Below are 19,543 nucleotides of genomic sequence, written 5' to 3' on the forward strand. Positions count from 1 at the left end.
AGCTTTTGTAAATATTTTGACAGCTGGTAGCGACCTCTAAATCTTAACCAAAAAAAAAAAAAAAAAAACCTAATTTCATATTTAGAGGTATATAATCGAATGAGAAAGTGCCCCGGGGAGAATTCAAAAGTCGAAAAATAAGGACCACCCTAATACCTACTATGTAATTAACATCTTTGTGATGTAAAATGTACTGTCAACAGTACATCAAAGTACACATTTTTGTTGCAATATGCCACAATATGTGCCTTGCTTGCTTGATGACTGTGGTGTCACGACGTTTGCAGATCTTAATTATTGTAATACGTGGGACACTATTTAAGTTGTGAGCCTAACTATGAAAACAAAGTAGTATATTATTAAAATGGTATTGATTGCGTTTATTGGTATTGTCTTTCATGATTTATGCACTTTTTAATGTGTCCGAAACACTTTTCATAGCATTTTTTCCACTCAGATTGAGGCACGTCCAAAGCATGGTTTTTGACCGCACCGACAGTTGCTTCTGGCTACATAAATCGCTGTTCACGCATTTAATTTTAATATAATGGGTACCAAAAGAAGTGTTTAGATTCCAAGCAAGAATTTTGTAGCATTGGACCTGTTTATTTCATATTTTGAGTGTTCAAATAGTCAGTTGTTTGACGAGACGTGTAAAAGCTCACATTTTCGTCACGAATGGCAATTCGACTATGCTGGCCAGTTTCCCTTATTAAACTGAAGACTTTTGGAAAAAAGTGGCTGTTTACTATTAAGAATTAACCATTCTAAATTTCTCTAGTGACGTTTCTGTCATATAATCGGATATTTCGGAAAAATAGGCGACCGTAAGTTTCAAAGAGTTCCGAGCGCATGGGACTTTTGTTGGAATTGGTTCATCTTAAAACACCTCCATAGTCGATAGCTGTTTATTTTCAGGATCATTATGCATAGATCCTTAATTCGTCAACTGTCACAATTTTAAAAACGGCTTTTAAAGCTTTTTAAACGTATTTATCAAACATTTCCAAGGACTAAACGACACAAGCGTCCTATTGAGCGTTTCAAAAATTTTGTGACATCCAGCGAGAAAAAAACGTATTTACCATAATATGGTCATACAATATTTTATTACTGCTAGTGGAATTAATGCCTAGGATTATCTCAATCCTACGATATATCACATGACGAGGTTTCTCTTCCATTTTTCTGACAACATCAATGTTTTCCGCCACTATTAGTCATTTTGGACGACTTTCGCAAAGTTCACTGGTGAGCCAATGACATACAATATTATACTTCTTAAACTAGCGTTTTACAATGGTAAAGGACAGATCTTTATCACCAAAAGTGAAATTTAGCTGACCGCTTCAGTTTTGTATTGATTAACCACGTCGAAAGTCATAATAAATCTTCGCGCGAAAATTTCCGCAAGTCAATTCCATGTTTTTGTAGTCAAGATAATTTTCAATTCAATGTTAATAATACAAAACGTGCTCAAATGATAAAAAGTTTTGAATAAGGTTGTAGTCAAAATTGTCAAACTTTTCATTAAAAGTATCAGATGTCGTCTAACAACACGTTATGTTGTCGAGGCTCACAACTTAAATAGTGCCCTAGTAGAAACACAAAAAAAAAATATTTTTAAAACCAGTTCTTTTGAATTTCTCTCAATGTATTTTTTAAATAGTTTTGTCATCCGTGAATTTCAAACTGCAGCACACGATTGTTCTTGAAGCTATTTCATCACTAACATCATTTCCCTTTGGTTTCAGATCAAATGATGATGGAGACGGATAAGATGTCAACGGCATCATCAGTGGGCGCTGCCGAGAGGCGCCCACTGATGCAAGCCTTGCTGCTGGAGAGACGCATACTCTTCGCCTGTACCGTGCTGATAGGCTTGTGTACTTTTGTGTGGATCACAGCCGTTTGCACAGAGAAGTGGGTCCATATAGAAGGAGGAAATGGTAAGTTATTATATTATTTTGTCTTTTATAAAGTGTTACGATCGTAGCTTTTACTGTAGTGTTAAGGGAGAGGATTCATAGGTACCGAATGCTTTGCTTATTGTACTGTATAAATCACATGCTATTATGAGCACAGAAAAAATGGATCTGTAATAATTTAATTTGCAGAAAAGTGACCACATTACACCGTTCTCTTTGCTTTCTTGGACGATTCATTTTCGATAAACTTGTTGATTTTTCATGTTTAATCTCTGGTACTGTTTTTAAAAAGCAAACATTTAACAACAGTGCTAGTTACATGCTCCAAAACCTTACGCAATTTTAAAGCACTAAATAGAATCACACAACGTTCTTCAGTCAAAAAGATTCACGGCCTAGTATTATAGTACTCACAATTTATTTATGAATAACATCGGTGTGTGCACCAGTTTTAGATTTTATCGCCAGTTAACACCATAAAGACTTCATGAAACGGTTATTTATAAACCCGAATAGCGCCATCTGTTTACGTTATTTTATATGCGTGTGAGTTGCAGCAATGAGACCGACAAATAGTTTGACAAAAATACTGTGTACAGACTTAACAAGCGAAAGACGGGTATATCTTATGTAGTTGTAACAGGTACTATTTTCCAACGAAACTGTTTTTCTGATGTGCTATTGTCAGTACTTTCTAACAAAGTACAAGCACAAAATAGATAGGAACAGAAGACAATCTACATACAAAATAATCTCGGATAACGCACACACAAACAACGCTCAGAGACACGACACGGGCGAAGTGTCGCAAACCAGTCTAAACCATTGCGAGCGGGAATACCGCCCGTTTGAGACATCTGTGTGCGTAAGAAAAATGAAGTACATACAGGTGACAGTCTTCTGTTCCTATCTGTTTCGTAGTACAAGTCTAGACTGTAGACTTTACGAGACCACAAGACTTAAGATAAGAAGTTAGATTATTCGAATAGCACCAAAGCTTATTTGAGTGTGATTGTTTATCTCACACAAACATGAACAATAAGATGAGATAGGGGAATTGGGTATAAACACAGGGTAATGCAAGGTCATTTCGTATTTATAAACATGAGAAAAACAATGACTCTTTTACGCAAAAGAATGCCTGAAAACTATTTTGAAATGAATACAGCAATTTTAATGTGAATACCATAAAATATACACACAGGGTGTCCAAAAAAGAGCGTGCCAAACCTAAGAAACCTACCAACCCATATCAAGCACCAGTCTTCACAATAAGTAATATTGTTTAAAAAATGCGGTTTATTGTTAGTATATCCTAAATGTAATTGGAAACTTACTTGTGAAGAAATTAATAAAGATTTATTTATTTATTTAAAAAAAAAAAAAAGAAAGAAAATTTTAGACTAATTGATGACTATCTTCTATATCTCCTTAAAAGCTTGGCACGCTCTTTTTGGGACATCCTGTATAATGTTGAAGAGATTTAGAGATGAAATAAGATCAATTACAACTTACTACAGAAGAAAAATCGGCATCTTATAGAAATCAAAGCTCTATTTCATAATGAATCAGACAACAAAACGCCAACAGCACAATAAACATAACAGCAATATCATATTTTAATTAACTGACGATTAACTACGACTTAAAGATATATTCGAACAATCCAAAACTAATTTCATGCTTCACATGGGTTATTAATTAAACCCATGTGGCATTGAGTTCAACGCCCGCCTCGTCTATTTCTGTCCATGAAAGTAGTGCGTAGTATAGAACAAACTGCATTATTGGCTAGCCAAAAATGTCATCACAAGCTCACCCAAATGCTAATCGTCTGGCATTCGTAGAATAGTATAGGATTAAAGCTATTGTTTAAACGATGCGTAAAATATATGTGTAATTATTGCATTGGCCCTTCATATAAATTACTGAAAGAATTTGGTCTGACAGGTTTAGGGGCACGTGTAATAATAAATCAATAGATACGGTATGTGTAGATTCTAGAAGCAATTATTTTGGTTATGATTATGACTTTTATGAATATTTGCCACATTATGAGAAATGGCCAGACTGTCTATCTGACCTTTGTAAAGCTTATAACGTATTTTGTTTTATTTAAATCTTTTTCACGTTAAAATTTTTATGTACCTACCAACAATTACCATTATTTTTGAAAATAACTATTCCCTAATGGCATAAAAAGCCCGGTCTAAACAATCTTTCTTTCAAGCAAATTTTTCTCTCAAAGCAAAATCATAATATTCTAATCATCACGACGTCACCATGACATGAGGTGTCCGAGTGAGACGTTCTATAAACGATTCAATTAAGGTGTTTCCTTCCCGAATATTCGTCTAATATTTAAATGCTGAAGACACGGTGAGTCATCCGTGTAATGTGGACAGTGTCTGGTTCCAGTCGGGAAAGTGTTCTGTAATTAGACCGTGTGCGGCTCCACGTTAGATTAACTGGCGACGAAAGTGTCCGCCACGGCTTTTGGCATTGTAAGTGGAGCGCCAAGTTTTTGCGCCCAAATGCTACTGTTTTGAGACGATAGCGATGAGTAGTACAGTACTAAAACATCTTTATGTATTTACTGTGGAATCCATTATACTCGTAGTATTGTTGTATTATTCAGACTTCCCGAAAGCAGAAGATGTTCGCAGTAGAACAATAAATTTGATCGCTCTTGTAACCTATGTTCTTGATAATATGGCTATCTTCAAAATACATAAATCAAGGTACGGTTACGAAAAACTGAACAAAATGTGTTGTACTCTTGTACTGTCGACAGGACATCAGATTACCCATTATTATTGCTCTTTACGAGTACCTATTACCATCCGATTTGCCACAATATTAGCTTGATGTACTGTTTGTCGTTTTATAAATAAATTTGAAAGTAAATTGTATCACCAGAAATATTTGTAAAAGTAGATATTTTTGGTACAAAGCAGAACGTGTTGCGACTGAAATAATTTCGTATTTTTAGTTGCCCAAGGCAATAAATCTAATAATTTGCTGAATCTGTTCATCGTAAACACAGGATTGTGAATACAATTGACATCAATTTTCGAGTCACAAACTTCGGACGCACACTTCAGGCAGAAAAGATTTAAAACTTGGCATTCTCGCAAGCGTGGCTCCACGGTCGTTATTATATTAATTACTTGCAAACAATCTGGCTTGGCTCCAAGTGAGCATTGGGATCATTAACACTGTCAATTATTTCCAGGTGCGACCTAGTATAATGTTTCTGGTAATCGCGATTGTCTTTGGATAATGGCTTGTCTTTTGGAGGACTTAATAGCTTCGGTGTAACAAATAGATCTATTTGTCGCTGTCACTCATGATAAAACATCGAACTGAGTGAGAGATGTAGATCAGATATTCCGCTAATACTGATTTAATAGGCAATCACCACGTAGAGGCCGGTAAAAATTTACACTAGGGTTAGTTATCTTCTCGAAACTGATTTTCAGTGAATTACCTGCGTAACGATTACTTTGCATGTCTTTTTCTCTTTAATCATATGATTGTGAAGTAGTTTTTTGAAATCCCTATTTATATGAATCATTTTGCTGCAAACTGTTTCTTCAAAACCCTGTGTATAAAGATAAACATAATTTATTTTGCTTCCAGGTGTATATCTGCCCAAAAAAGGCAGGTACCTCATGTACAGCGACTCGGGAGTGTGGGAGATCTGCCGGCATGTCTTCCAGCCTGATAACGTGACGGTGACAGACGAGCACAACGTCACCAAATCCGTTCAGCCAAAGCCGCAGAATGACATTACGGGGCTGAAGGGAAAGTTTTTCTTAAGTGAGTACCAGCTTTTTTTTAATTCAATTCTACGATAACAATAATTAGTAATGTGTGGATGATAGAATATCGGCAACGCATTTGTAACGCCCACGGGACTACGGGTGACTTTGGGCGACGGTAATCACTTACCATCAGGTGATCCGTCTGCTGGTTTGCCTCCTGTCCCATAAAAAAATCAAGCTAGATACAGTGGTGTCTTAACTTGTAGTAAAAAAGGCTACCTACTTTGCAACAAAAAAATATTGTAAAAGTAAATGCATTATGTACACTTTTATTGCTTACTCCTTACTATTAAAGTTAACAGAATTCAGTGTGTTGTGGTTTGTACTTTATTTAGTACAAAACAAAACTTCATCAAATTAAAGCTTTTCCCAGTGTTTAACATCTGTTTATAACTTTACTATGGTACACACCGTAACTCATGCTAGGGTTTAACCCTCCGTGTACGAGGTGACTAAAAGTTACGTCCCGTACCAGGTGGGGTATGACACACCCCAATATACAAAGTGATAAAATTTTCATTCAACATTTTTTGAGGTGGAATTTAATATTTAATATTGATTATTTACCTATGCTAATTAGGTTTAAGAAATGCTCTGAGCTGAAAATATGTATTATAACATTTTTATCATAAAAAAACAAAAAGACACAATTTCCGTTGTTCTTGTAATTTAGGAATCAGTTTCCTATGTATAATTTTTAATTAGTGCCTTTAATTATGACAACCGTTTTTATTTAACAAAGTACAAGTATTTACTTATAATTTAAAAGTAAATTAAAAACTGGAAGGGTATAAATTTGTTTTGATCATCGGTTTTCAATTTACCACAATTCTGATGAAAGAAAATGAGTATGCTCAATGCATAAAATGGGAGCGTAACAATTTTATTTATTTATAAAATATGTTATTCCATTTCAGTAGCCCATAAATTGTATCACCAAGTATAAATTGTAGCCCATAAGTGTATGTTCACATACATCTTCGGATCTCAGTACTAAACTTCCAGATTCGCACTAAAAGTCATCTCATTTGACTAAAAGTGCTTGAAAATTTTAGATACCGTAAAAATCACGAAAAATAATATTTGTATTGAATTTTATTCAATTGACAAAGCTAAAAATATATAAATTACACCAAAACTGTTAGATTTTTTTTTAAACTTTTTAACAACGTCCCGTACCAGGTGGGGTGTGTGACACCCACACGCACTTTAAAGGCATGTAACTCAGTTGGTAGTCACCGCTGGACTGATTTTGCAACGCTGATCGAAGCAACAGTGTCATAATTCCAGCTACTGAGAATTTCAAATTCAGCACTTGCAAATTTTTAAAATTGTGGCTATTTTTAAAGGACTGGGGTGTGTCACACCCCACCTCGTACAGCGAGGGTTAAATTTTGCTACAAATTATGTGTGTTGAAACAGTTATAGAACGATTATAATAACGTAGTCGAGACATTAATCTTTTCAGTAATTTTTAAACAAATTCGTGAATTAATGAGCGATCCAACGATCTAGACTAACATCTTCCTGCAAAAATTAGACACAAAACAGCTCCCAAAGTATCTAATCTGACGGCTGCATTAATTCATGTTCAAATTAACATAATGATTTCTTTTTGTTTACTCTATTTTACGCATTTTTTACGATTTTTTCTTTCAAAAATTATTTTAGCTACATGGTTTTTAATGGAATGCACCTAGGTACAATTAAACTCAAAAAGTTTTGATTTAAAAGTTAAAGACGCATGATAGAGCCAGCTAGAGTGTTTTTATGATATTCTGAAAAAGACAGTACCTAAGCAATTTGAGTAAAATAGTGTAAGAGTGTGTTATCACACTCTCTTAGTAAACAAAGATGCTTATGAGGAGTCAAATAAAAAAGAATTGTCATACAAAGGTAAATGCGAAGACAAAACAGGAATAAGACGAAATATAAGTAGTTAAACTGAATAGATGCCCCGACCCTGGGTGAATATAGATAGCTCTGTTAACATTCTCGTTAAAAATAAATTTATAAACTTTAAAAATAGCTAAAATTGTTAAATAAGTTTACCGTTAACCCTTCCAATGAGCTGCCGAGATCTTTGTTAAGCAGAATTCTATGAAAAGTGCCAAAAAACATAAACAATCTGAAATGTTTGGGATTCACGGGTATTTTCTGGCGGACTAGAGCATAGTTTATTTTAACCAAACCACCTTCTGTTTTTGCTCAGTCGGCAAGTCCATTAACTCTGCCTAGTTTACTTTTCTTTCGGGCTATTTCTATATCTTAGTTAAAATTTGTAAGCGTCATTTTTATAGCCGTTGAGTCAATGAGTTGTAATTTAATATGTAATTTCGTTGGTACTGAGATTTGGATTAGAAAAGAATTGGGTGATTATTTTATGGAAAAATAAAATAATAATATAAAAAATTCAACATAATTTAAAATAATAATAATAAAAAAAAACATAATAAGTAATCAAACACTATACTTCCATGATATGTGTAGAAGGTTATAAATTGATTTGAGATCAGGATTATTTCGCTTAGTTGCATACATAATACCAAATGTATTACAATTTTATTAGATCCTTCTGCACTTAAAAGATATGATAATTTTATATTACCCAAAAGGATTTTTTTACGTATAAAGAATATTCTACGCGCTCACTCCGCTCATGTTTTTTATTTTCCGCCCGTTCTTTGTGCGATGTGCACAACCTATTGTAACTGCAGTCTGTCGCTATTGTAATGCTATTTTAGCAACAGTTACAACATAGCAACATTGTTACACAGTAGTAACCGATCATTTACGGGTTAAGTAGTATGTAATACGTTACGGCTTTTGTTGATTGTATCCAACAGTTGTTGAACGATATAATTACACGAACAACGAAGTGATTTGTACAGTTTCTTAAAATAATAAGAAAAATGTGAGATTTGCACGCACCTAGATCATGGAATTGTTATATTTGATGGAGTAGTTTAATATTCATTTAAGATCTGGTGCTAGTTGGCCTAGCTTTGGTTTGGCAACCCATTATTTGATACTTTAGTTAGTTCTTTTGATCACATACTCACCTTACTAGGATTTATGTTCAAGAAAGCTTTTCCAGTTAATCTATTGAACGCTTCTTTGCCCTCATTTTAGTGTACAGACAAAAGTAGGGCATTTCACCCCACGGTTGTATAAATTGCCAAAATCTGTACAAAAAAATCTAAAATGTGTAACAAAAGGCCCCTTTTCAATTCCACAAACAAAAGTAAATAGCATTTTTTTTTCTTTCACTCATTTCCCCGCGCAATATTACGACCAAAACTTCATCATGGCCGCCATTGTAGGTTAGATTAAATTATAAATTGAATTACGCTGATACAAGGGAATAACTCAATTCCATCAGACCTTACGAGAAATTTGCCAATGTGATTATACATTGTACGAGGAAGACGGATATGGGCAATTTTTCAATTAAGACTAAAGACTCATGTTCCTAAAGTCAAAATCAACTTGAATTGTATTTATTTGCACACTAAGCGTAAAAAGACTTTAAAAGTAGAAAATAATGATGGTATCTTTAAAAACTTTTATATTCAGATCGAGGTCTACGAAAAATGTGGAATTAGAAGAAAATAAATAGAATTTTATCACAGACACTTATTACTTTATTATGTGCTTATTGTTAAGTTTTATTAAAACAAAAATATAAGATAAATAAACTAACAACAACGCATACCTATTTGTTTTATGAAATGCATCAAGTGAAATAAATATAAGTAATCATAATATCATAGCAACGACTCACCAAGATTTACTTGAAAGCATCCGGAAATTGGTCTCCTTTTATGAAATTCATATCTCAATAAGTCTCATCATAGTGATGTCATAAACATTCCGGGTCGTTTATACGTAATCATTATTCATTTATGCGGCTATTATGAAATTCAATATCACAGATATACGAAGAAACTAAGTTGTGGAATATACAACACTGGCAATAAAATTAACTCTAGTTGTTGTTATATGCTATTATGATAATTATTTTTGGGTTAGTAGTAGTTCCGCACGATTTTCCTTCGCACGAATGTGCGAAACGTCCCCTTTCAATAATATTTTTTTTTAGTAGGCATTTCGCCCGGATCTATCAAAAGTATTAAAAACGGGTGCGAATTGACCCTTTTGAGAACTAGTAATCGCATACTACTAGTTGAAAAAAAGAGTCGATTCGCACGCGATTTGAATACTTTTAATACATCCGGGCGAAATGCCTACTAGAAAAAATATTATTGAAAGGGGACGTTTCGCACATTCGTGCGAAGGAAAATCGTGCGAAACTACTACTAACCCCTAGAGTGCTCGCGCTATGAGCATTTTGCCGCCCTCGGTAAAAAAATCGAGTTATTTTCTACACGATGCGTTTGTTAAAGTCAAGCGTTTCAGTAGCTGCCTCCCCATACTTCACCTCCATGTATTAGAAATTAGAAGAAATTTAGTGCGCAGGTGACCGCAATAGAGAACGATTGTTGAACGTATGTCACGTTTTGCGGCAAATTGCTCACTGCGCAGTAGTAGGGAATTGGGTTCTCTGGCTCACNACTACTCTGCGCGACTACTGACGTAAGTAAAATTTGTGTGTCTGGTTTTTAGTGTAGTTGGAAAATTATTAGTTTTCATTGCGTATAATGTTGTTTTGACATTAATGACGTCATAACATTGATAATTACTATTATTGCTTAATTTATTTCATGTCGTTTTCGGTAAAATTCACGTACAATACAAAAAATGAAAAAACAAGGAAGATGTCGGATTTCGAAGAAGCTGGTGCACTAAAATTAGTGGAAAATGTATACTAAAGTTATGAAGTAAGTAAACATAGTCATTACAATACTGTTATAGAACAATCAGCGGCAGAATCTGAAAATGATGTGCCAAGGGTGCAATAGTTGTGCAAATTTACTGTGAAACGCACATTAAATGCACATTTGACAGGCCTGTTTTGTTGAAGCACATGTCATATGTAAGGAAAACCTTTAAGTGTGCTAATAAGTTTAAAATTTGATGATGTATGTAGGTAAAAACAATAGTGTTTCTAAGATTTCTATAAATATTTCCTAACATTTCCAAAATATTTTTTTTCTTTAAATTTTAACCACAAATCTTTAATAAGCGTTATTTTCTAATAGTGTATGCTTTATTCTATCATTTTTAACTATTCTTCATATTTTTAAACTGTTATTTGACACACAACCGGACTTTAAGTTTGGGCGGCAAAATGCTCATACGCGAGCACTCACGTTTCACGGAAAGGCGCGACTACTCTAGGGTTAAGATGGGTGGGTTGCTTTTGTGGGTTAGTAGTAGTTTCGCACGATTTTCCTTCGTACGAATGTGCGAAACGTCCCCTTTCAATAATATTTTTTTTTTTAGTAGGCGTAACTACTACTAACCCGCTTTTGTTTGTGTTTCTAGTCTGAATGAATAGGTCATAGAAGAAAAATGGTATAATAACATAAATTACTATTTTGAAGTTTGACGTTTTTACACTAGGTGGAGTATCTGGTGAAGGTCGCTGGAAGTACTTGGATGTGGGCAGGGTATAACCGGCCGTTATGGAAATCCTTGGGGGCGGCCTTTGTCCAGCAGTGAACGTCATTTAATATTGGCTGAAACGAATGAATGAACTTACTATTTTGACCCTTTGCCAAGACATACTAGAAAATAAGGCATCAAAAATGTCTTGCCTAAAATTGAGATGAAAAATTCAGGGCATTCAGTTCTATAAGGACACTCAGTAAGAAAAATTTTAAGCATTTATTTATATCTTGTTATGTTGGTCAATCAGAAAAAAAGGGGATACTAAAATTAAAGCTAAGTCTCCCATGGGTTCGCAGCATGACGTTGACACGTCTTTACTTTTTCACTCCCCGGGGAGTGTTTTCAAAGCAAAACCCATTAACGGCTGAGATAATTCTGTAACACTAGAGGATACGACCTCGTTTCTATTTCTATGTGAATTTGAGATTTTAGGGAGTTTTTCAGGTCTATTTGGTCAGCTAATAATACATTTCCTATAGGTATTAGGTATCTCTCGTGGTTTTGTACCGTGGTTGGGGGTCAAAAGGTTAACATTTTATTTAAAAAGCAAACACCTAATTCGTATAAAGAAAATTCTCTCCTATGGATTTTAAAAATATGAGATTTTTACCATGAGTGTTAATTATCAACTGATAAATAGGTAGTTTTTTTGTTTATTTACGGCTTCGTGCTGTTTGCACATAATTAAAGCCAGTGTCAAGTCTATATCATCGGTAAATAAAAGAAGAAAATAAAACAAAACAAAAGAACTTCAGGGTTTTTGAGGTCTATGAACTTATGACATGATGTTAAATCATCAACCATGTCATTGAAATCAACCTGTCAAAATTCGGCCGCCAGAAAAGTCGAGTAAACAATAATTTACAACATTTTTATTTTGCAACGAAATTAATGATAATTTTATGTCTTTCGGCTGTTCCGAGCTGCCAACTATACGGGTAAAATTACGATGTGTATAGCGCTGTGATGCCAATTTTTCAAGTCAGTAAAATATCTTGTCAGGAATTAGAAGGAGAATTAGTTTTAGTTTGACATGTGTCAAATTTGTGCAGAATACAAATGCTGCCATCTTTGTTTCTGTGCATACCGGTGTAACATCGTATACTGTGTCGTATGTGCGCCCTATCCGCTGATACCGTTTAAGTGTGTGTAAAACAACGACCGGCCAAGAGTCAAGTTATGTATCAAACAATGATAATACAATTATATTCCGTTCAGCGGTTTTAGATTTCCCAAATAGATGTTAAGTAACTATAATTTAGGCTCCCTGACTGGGAAGCGATTTCTATACATTCGAAATTGCGGGCACTACCTACTAGGTGACAGTAAAATAGTTCACACAAATTCACAGAAAACATTTTATGATTTAGCTGATCTTTGGGATTCTAGAAATTGCAAAATTGTCCAATAAATGTTTCATGATAGATGCACGTTTTGTAGCTAAGAATATGCATCAGTGCTAGTGCGGATTCATATTGTATGAGATGCATAAAAACGTCGTCTAAATCATAGACATAAAACTTTAAGTAGGTACGTTTGATTAACATCTTAGAAAGTACACTCATACCCACTTATTACAAAAAGTTAGACTCGGTTTGAACCCTGGTTTAAATTGACATTTAGTATGGAATTGTCACTTTCAACCAGAGTTCGTCCCGGGTTTAACATTTTTGTAATAAGGCCCAAGATGTTTATTGGTTCTTAAAGAAATTAATTAGAAAGTTACATAGAAAAAAAACCTGTATTGTAACTCGCGAGCTTCTTCAGATTTTCACGAAAAGAAAAAAAAAGAAAAATTGTCTTTTTTTTTGTATGAGAACTTCCACAGATAGTGTCAAAATTAACAAAGATTAGGTAATCAACTATTAACCTCGCTACATCTATGCAGGTCTACAGACAATGGTTCGGAGATACAATAAACAAAGCATTGTAAATCAAACTCACTAAACTGAGCGTCTTGCAAAACAGCAGCGTTTGTTATCGCCCCCATTCGTTAAAATGTTTACGAACGCGAATGCTCTGCGCGCTTCGAATTGACCCTGAAGCGTCACGGTTGACGGGATCAGTGTGACGTGTGACAGGCTGGCGGTCCATCCCGTGACTGGTGGGTTTACTGTTTAAATCATTGTTTAGAATGGTGATTTTTTTGGTGGAGAACAGCTACACACGAAGGCAAAATTCTGATAAAAATTGTTGGTACCAGTACCAGACAAAAAGCATTTAAATAGCCTACGTCAGCAAACTACAGCAAATTTTCGAATAAGTCAGCTAACATTGACATTGAGCTGACTATGACTGTAATGATGTGCTAATAATCACTTCCGTAGTCCAGTCTGTGAAAAAAAGCTAAGAAAAAGCTGTCGGACGAATGTCGAGAGTATACAACGTGTCCCAAAATTCACGGATAAGCCGGCGCCGCAGGGTGGACCTAGTCATGACTGCTTTAGGAAAAATAAGAAAAAAAATCTATCTCAATTATTTTTTAAGTTACACAAAAATTATGAAATTCGTCGAAAATTGACACCCCTTATGAAATTTTACATTACCACGACTACAATTTTTCAAATACTTCAGTTTTTTTGTTTGTATCGGCAACTTAAGTAGTGCTGCTGTCCACCCCAATTATTAAAACCCTCAGAATCCTTGCAGTTTTTACACAAAAGTTAATCAAAATATGATATTTCCTTAAAATTTTGAACGATTTTTACTTACACTCCACTTTCACTCGTCGTTTTGTAAAAAAACAGTATGAACACTACTGCGGCAAGTTTTTTATAAAGTTGACGCAACTATCCAAGATTCCGAAATGGTATAATACACTAAGAAAACTAGTCGCAAAAAAGATATGTGTACCATTTTTACAAGCACTTCGCTTGTTAGTTAGTATGGGATAAATCTTGCAACTGAATTTAAAACCAGTTCTCCTTAACCAATTGAGCTGAAATTTGGTATACTTGTGTAAGTACGATGACAATGCAATATTATGGTACCATTGAGCTGGATGGAGTATGGAGGTGGCCATAAGAACTCTTAACAAAACGGCGGAATTACATCTAGTTTGGGTTCGTTGGACTTGTCTTTTCGAGCACTTTAGTGCTAGATGATGTTCAGGGTCCTGATGATGAAGTCAAGAGGTGGCAGGAGCTGGCCATAGGAACTCCTAAACGAAACGGCGGAAGCTTATCGAGTTTGGGTTCGTTGGATTTGTCTTCCCGAGCACTTAGGCCATGAGATTGAGAAACAACTAAAAAGCTTAAAATAAAGTTGTAATAAAAAAAACTTATTTAAAAACAAGCTTGACTTCGTTTGAAAATTATAATTGACTTCATCATCAGGACCCTGGACATCATCTAGCACTAAAGTGCTCGAAAAGACAAATCCAACGAACCCAAACTCGATAAGCTTCCGCCGTTTCGTTTAGGAGTTCCTATGGCCAGCTCCTGCCACCTCTTGACTTCATCATCAGGACCCTGAACATCGTCTAGCACTAAAGTGCTCGAAAAGACAAGTCCAACGAACCCAAACTAGATGTAATTCCGCCGTTTCGTTAAGAGTTCCTATGGCCACCTCCATACTCCATCCAGCTCAATGGTACCATAATATTGCATTGTCATCGTACTTACACAAGTATACCAAATTTCAGCTCAATTGGTTAAGGAGAACTGGTTTTAAATTCAGTTGCAAGATTTATCTCATACTAACTTACAAGCGAAATGCTTGTAAAAATGGTACGCATATCTTTTTTGCGACTAGTTTTCTTAGAGTATTATACCATTTCGGAATCTTGGATAGTTGTGTCAACTTTATAAAAAACTTGCCGCAGTAGTGTTCATACTGTTTTTTTACAAAACGACGAGTCAAAGTGGAGTGTAAGTAAAAATCGTTCAAAATTTTAAGGAAATATCATATTTTGATTAACTTTTGTGTAAAAACTGCAAGGATTCTGAGGGTTTTAAGAATTGGGGTGGACAGCAGCACTACTTAAATTGTCGATACAAACAAAAAAACTGAAGTATTTGAAAAATTGTAGTCGTGGTAATGTAAAATATCATAAGGGGTGTCAATTTTCGACGAATTTCATAATTTATCATATAACTTAAAAAATAATTGAGATAGATTTTTTTTCTTATTTTTCCTAAAGCAGTCATGACTATGTCCACCCTGCGGCGCCGGCTTATCCTTGAATTTTGGGACACGTTGTATATAGCTGAATCATTAATTTTATGTCATGCGACATACCTCTTCTTAAATATACCTTACTTTAAAAACAAAATAAATCCAAAATTATCACGTCGTTTCAAAATTATAAGAAACGATTACTGAAACATGATAATAATATTACGTCAGTATCGAATAATTTCCTACGAATTTGTTTACTTTACAGAACAGTAAGCACCTGTTCAAATTGAACATGATACGTGGATGAATCAGTTATGATAAATTAATCCGTTTACAACGCGAATACAAAAATAACGGAAAATACGATTAGAGATGATATTTTTAAAACACTAACATTTATAAAAGAACGTGAAACGAATTTGGGTCTGCCCCACCTTAGTGACGATCACCACTTGATGATGACAGGAGTCAGGATAGATGCTGGATCCAATGTCCTGGAGATGCCTTGGTAACCACGAGATATTACCTATGAAGTAGATTAGTATCACTCATATAAAATGGCGACGATGGGAAAAGTCTGTGCCGATCACTGCAATCAATGTCCAGTGCTGCAGAGTTATAGCTGTGCCCTCAAAGTGTAATTCACAGAATTTTCATGCATCCTTACTTTACTTATTCAACGTGCTTCATCGTAATTGTAGAGCCCCATTTTTTCCCCTCTTAATCGACTTCAAAATACAGCCGTTTTGTTACATCTCACCCAGGTGTACTTCGTATCGTAAACCAACGTCATCATAATTATATCGGCTCGGCTAAACCGTCTAAATTCTTCAAGAAAGAACTGAGCTTTCAAAGCGGCCCACACAATAAGATTTATACTCACCGATAAAAATACCACACACAAACGTTCTTTTGAGTCGCGCTCTGTTTCTTGTCATGTAAATAAATAAACAAAAGAGTGTGGAGTTATCGTGACGAAAACAGGATTGATAGTTTAAATAATTGAAAGCAGTCGGGAACAATCTGACATCGAGCAATAAGGGACTACGATGATGGACGGATAGCGAACTGTGTGAGCGATAAACATTCACTGTACGCACGAAATGATACGTCATAACGTGTGTGGTGACGTAAGATCACGTGCAGCTATTGATATTACCATCTCAGCTCTAAGACGAGAGTGCACTGACACGTATGCCAAATGAATTTTATTCTCCGAACATCCTATCTTCGTTTTTATTTTTCCTGAATGGGTTTTTCTATTTACCCCTGTTATTACATGCGGTTTTTCCCTAGGGCACCTTCATGGTGCCTAATGTTCCTTCTAAATGCAGGAAAAAAGAAGATATTTTTTTTATCAATGCTATATTTTTGGTTGTAAAATCGCTGAGAATTCGAAATGTTTAAAACTGCAACAGCTTCTCACTTACCTACTCGAGAAAACTCAACGAGTTTCAAGTTCCACCTCCATAAATACATTCAAAGTCAGCGTAACTACTCCAGAGCTTAGTGGGCACAAAGCATCCTTGAAACTTGTCCATCGTAATACTCGAGTTCATTCAACATCGATCCGCTTTGGATTTCAATCCGTATCGATACCTCTTATCTGATTCGTAGGATAAAAGGAATCGATACTTATTTTGGGGGCGATGCTTGAGATGTTACCTTCATTGTGGAAAGAAAATAAATAAGAACGCGTTGGATAAATGGACAAAATCCAATTATGATTAAATCAGGATAACTTTTGATAACACCAGTCAAATGATCAAATATTTATTATAGAAGTCTGAAGAAATGGTAATAGATAATAGGATTTAAAAAATGTAGGTGAGGATATAATCTTGTATCAGGAGGTAAATTTAATGCAGTTGTAAAGCTAAATTTTAACTTCAGTGTCTAACTTTACATGAACTTTAAACTTTTTTGCTTCCTGCCGCAGGCGCAGATTAAGAAGATTCCTATTACGGGTTCAAAGTAGAAGTAGAGAGTTAATTATTTTAAATCCTTCCTGGACATTTTTCTAGCTAAAAACCTGAAAGCTTTCATTACATTATAGGCACTTCTAAAACATGCTTGTTTGTTCGTTCAAAAAATCATAATAATTTTAAATACCTATCATGAAGAACATTTTGAGTCTTATAAGTAGGTACTTTTCTTTTCAACACCTTATAATCGGTAAAAGCTGTCAAGTGTGCTCAGACAAAAAAGTTCCTTTTCTTTTGTACTTCGTGACCTACTTAATATTCTTTACTCTATTTCATCTTTGAGTGGTGTCATGTTTCTTTGTAGCCAAAGAAACCCGGTCAATACGAGTTCCTGATTCAATTTGGCAGTGTTTTTCTGACGACCCATGCCTTATTATATCACCCTATGAGATAGGTACCGTTACGTTTTTATGGTCCCCGCAGTTTTTAGGATGCCAAGATAAAAAAAAAAGATATACTTAGCCATAATTGTAGTTTAGTTTAATTGTTCATTTCGAGCTTGTGCTTAAAATGTGTCAGAAAGATGCTTATAATAAATATGATCAGCATAGTCACTTTAGCATCGGCATACACATTATAATTACGCCCGTATTTACAAACGATGCTTGCTTAAGTGAATCAGCAAACCGAACGCACAGCGTTGAATCAGGTCTGTGATTGGTTCGTGTTTCACCCTGTGCGTCCACGCGCTCTGGGAGACATAGTAATGTTTGTGAATACGGATGCTAGTCTTGCAGTGTATTTTCAGACTAAGGCTTTTGATTAAATGTTCATAATACAATTTTATTGTTTCAGGATGCACAAATTACTTAGCGCAGCCCGTTTTAGAACACAACAAGCCGCTGGACCCAGCTTATGATTTAATAGTTGCTAGTAAGTATTTTAATAGTAAGGTTTCTATTCAGATATTCCTATGATAAGGACAAAAGATATGTTCGTTAAATAAGTATAAACATTAATCCGGGCCTTCTTATGGCAAGAGTAAGGCACTTACAGTGCAGGTTAGTACCATCCTAGACTGCCTCTCACCTAACATCAGGTGTGATTGCGGTCAAACACCTGTCCTGTTCTGCGTAAAAATGATTGGGATTACCTACATTGTTGCTTGTTCAATATTAGCTTTTATTGGACTCGTGATAAAGTTTATGTTTGTTAAAGATTACGTGAGGACGATGATCTCCTTCGGCATCATCAGCCTGTTCGTGATGGCGATGGGCTGTGGCTTCTCCATCTACACCTTCCGCAACCCTCGCTACATGTTCAAGAGGCTTGCGGCGGGAATACACTTCATCAGCAGTAAGTATTAAGGTTTATTATTACACACCTGCAGTCAGCTGTAGCAATTTGTCCGTTTTCAGATTTACCAATTCAAAATTCAGGGAATAGCTAGTAGGTAACTTAATTATACCTTGTGCTAGAAAAACCAAACAAAAGGCTATATGAATAAAAGTGATGAAAACATGATGTCTGTAAGTTCTCTCTGTAATGAGGCCAAAACTATCACAAGGATTTTTCTATATTTGTCTCTGCATGGCCATTAAGTTCACCTTTTGTGCCTTGTTCAATGTGCAGATACTTTTGAACCATTTATTCAACCGAATCTGACTATAATTGTTGTTAATTATTTTGTTTTTGTTCTTAGCTGCATGCACATTCGTGGTAGTGCAGGTGATGATGTCATCAGTGGACCACATGAAGAAGAGTGTAACATACGTGTATCCAGAACGTGCCTACCATTAGTAAGTATCTAGGTCTTACAATGATACCCTAGGTATTAAATTAGAGAGGTACAGTCAGCGTCAAATAGTTGACACCTGAAGCAGCCAACTTGTTCTAAGTTTGCAACGCGTCTATGTTACAATTGGAATAAGTTGTGTTATCAACTTTTTGGCCACTTTGGGGGTCACTAACTTATTTGACACTGACTCTACTATGATTCTTGGAGAGAATTGGTGAGAGCTTGGATACTACTGTTTCCAAATTTTTCATCCTACAAAATTTCTAACGTACTATAATTGTTTGAAAACCATGACTGAACAATGGAGCTTACACTAATTGAAATCCATTTCATTCTATGAGTAAGGACTAGCTTGGTGTGGGTGTCACAGAA

The 19,543-nt window shown here is 35.2% G+C and overlaps 1 protein-coding gene across 1 annotated transcript in view; it reads left to right on the forward strand.

Moving 5' to 3' along the window:
- LOC114351398 (uncharacterized) overlaps window positions 1–19,543 on the forward strand; it is a 34,540-nt gene that overhangs the window by 14,516 nt on the left and 481 nt on the right. Inside the window, exons 2-6 of the mRNA XM_028302607.1 lie at window positions 1,755–1,949; window positions 5,571–5,750; window positions 18,229–18,306; window positions 18,592–18,729; window positions 19,076–19,172. Coding sequence (XP_028158408.1) covers window positions 1,755–1,949; window positions 5,571–5,750; window positions 18,229–18,306; window positions 18,592–18,729; window positions 19,076–19,172 — 688 coding nt within the window. The remainder of the gene's footprint in view (window positions 1–1,754; window positions 1,950–5,570; window positions 5,751–18,228; window positions 18,307–18,591; window positions 18,730–19,075; window positions 19,173–19,543) is intronic.

This window comes from Ostrinia furnacalis, unplaced genomic scaffold (genome assembly GCF_004193835.3).
Source record: "Ostrinia furnacalis isolate ACB-3 unplaced genomic scaffold, ASM419383v2 OfSCF1132, whole genome shotgun sequence".
Classification (NCBI taxonomy): domain Eukaryota; kingdom Metazoa; phylum Arthropoda; class Insecta; order Lepidoptera; family Crambidae; genus Ostrinia; species Ostrinia furnacalis.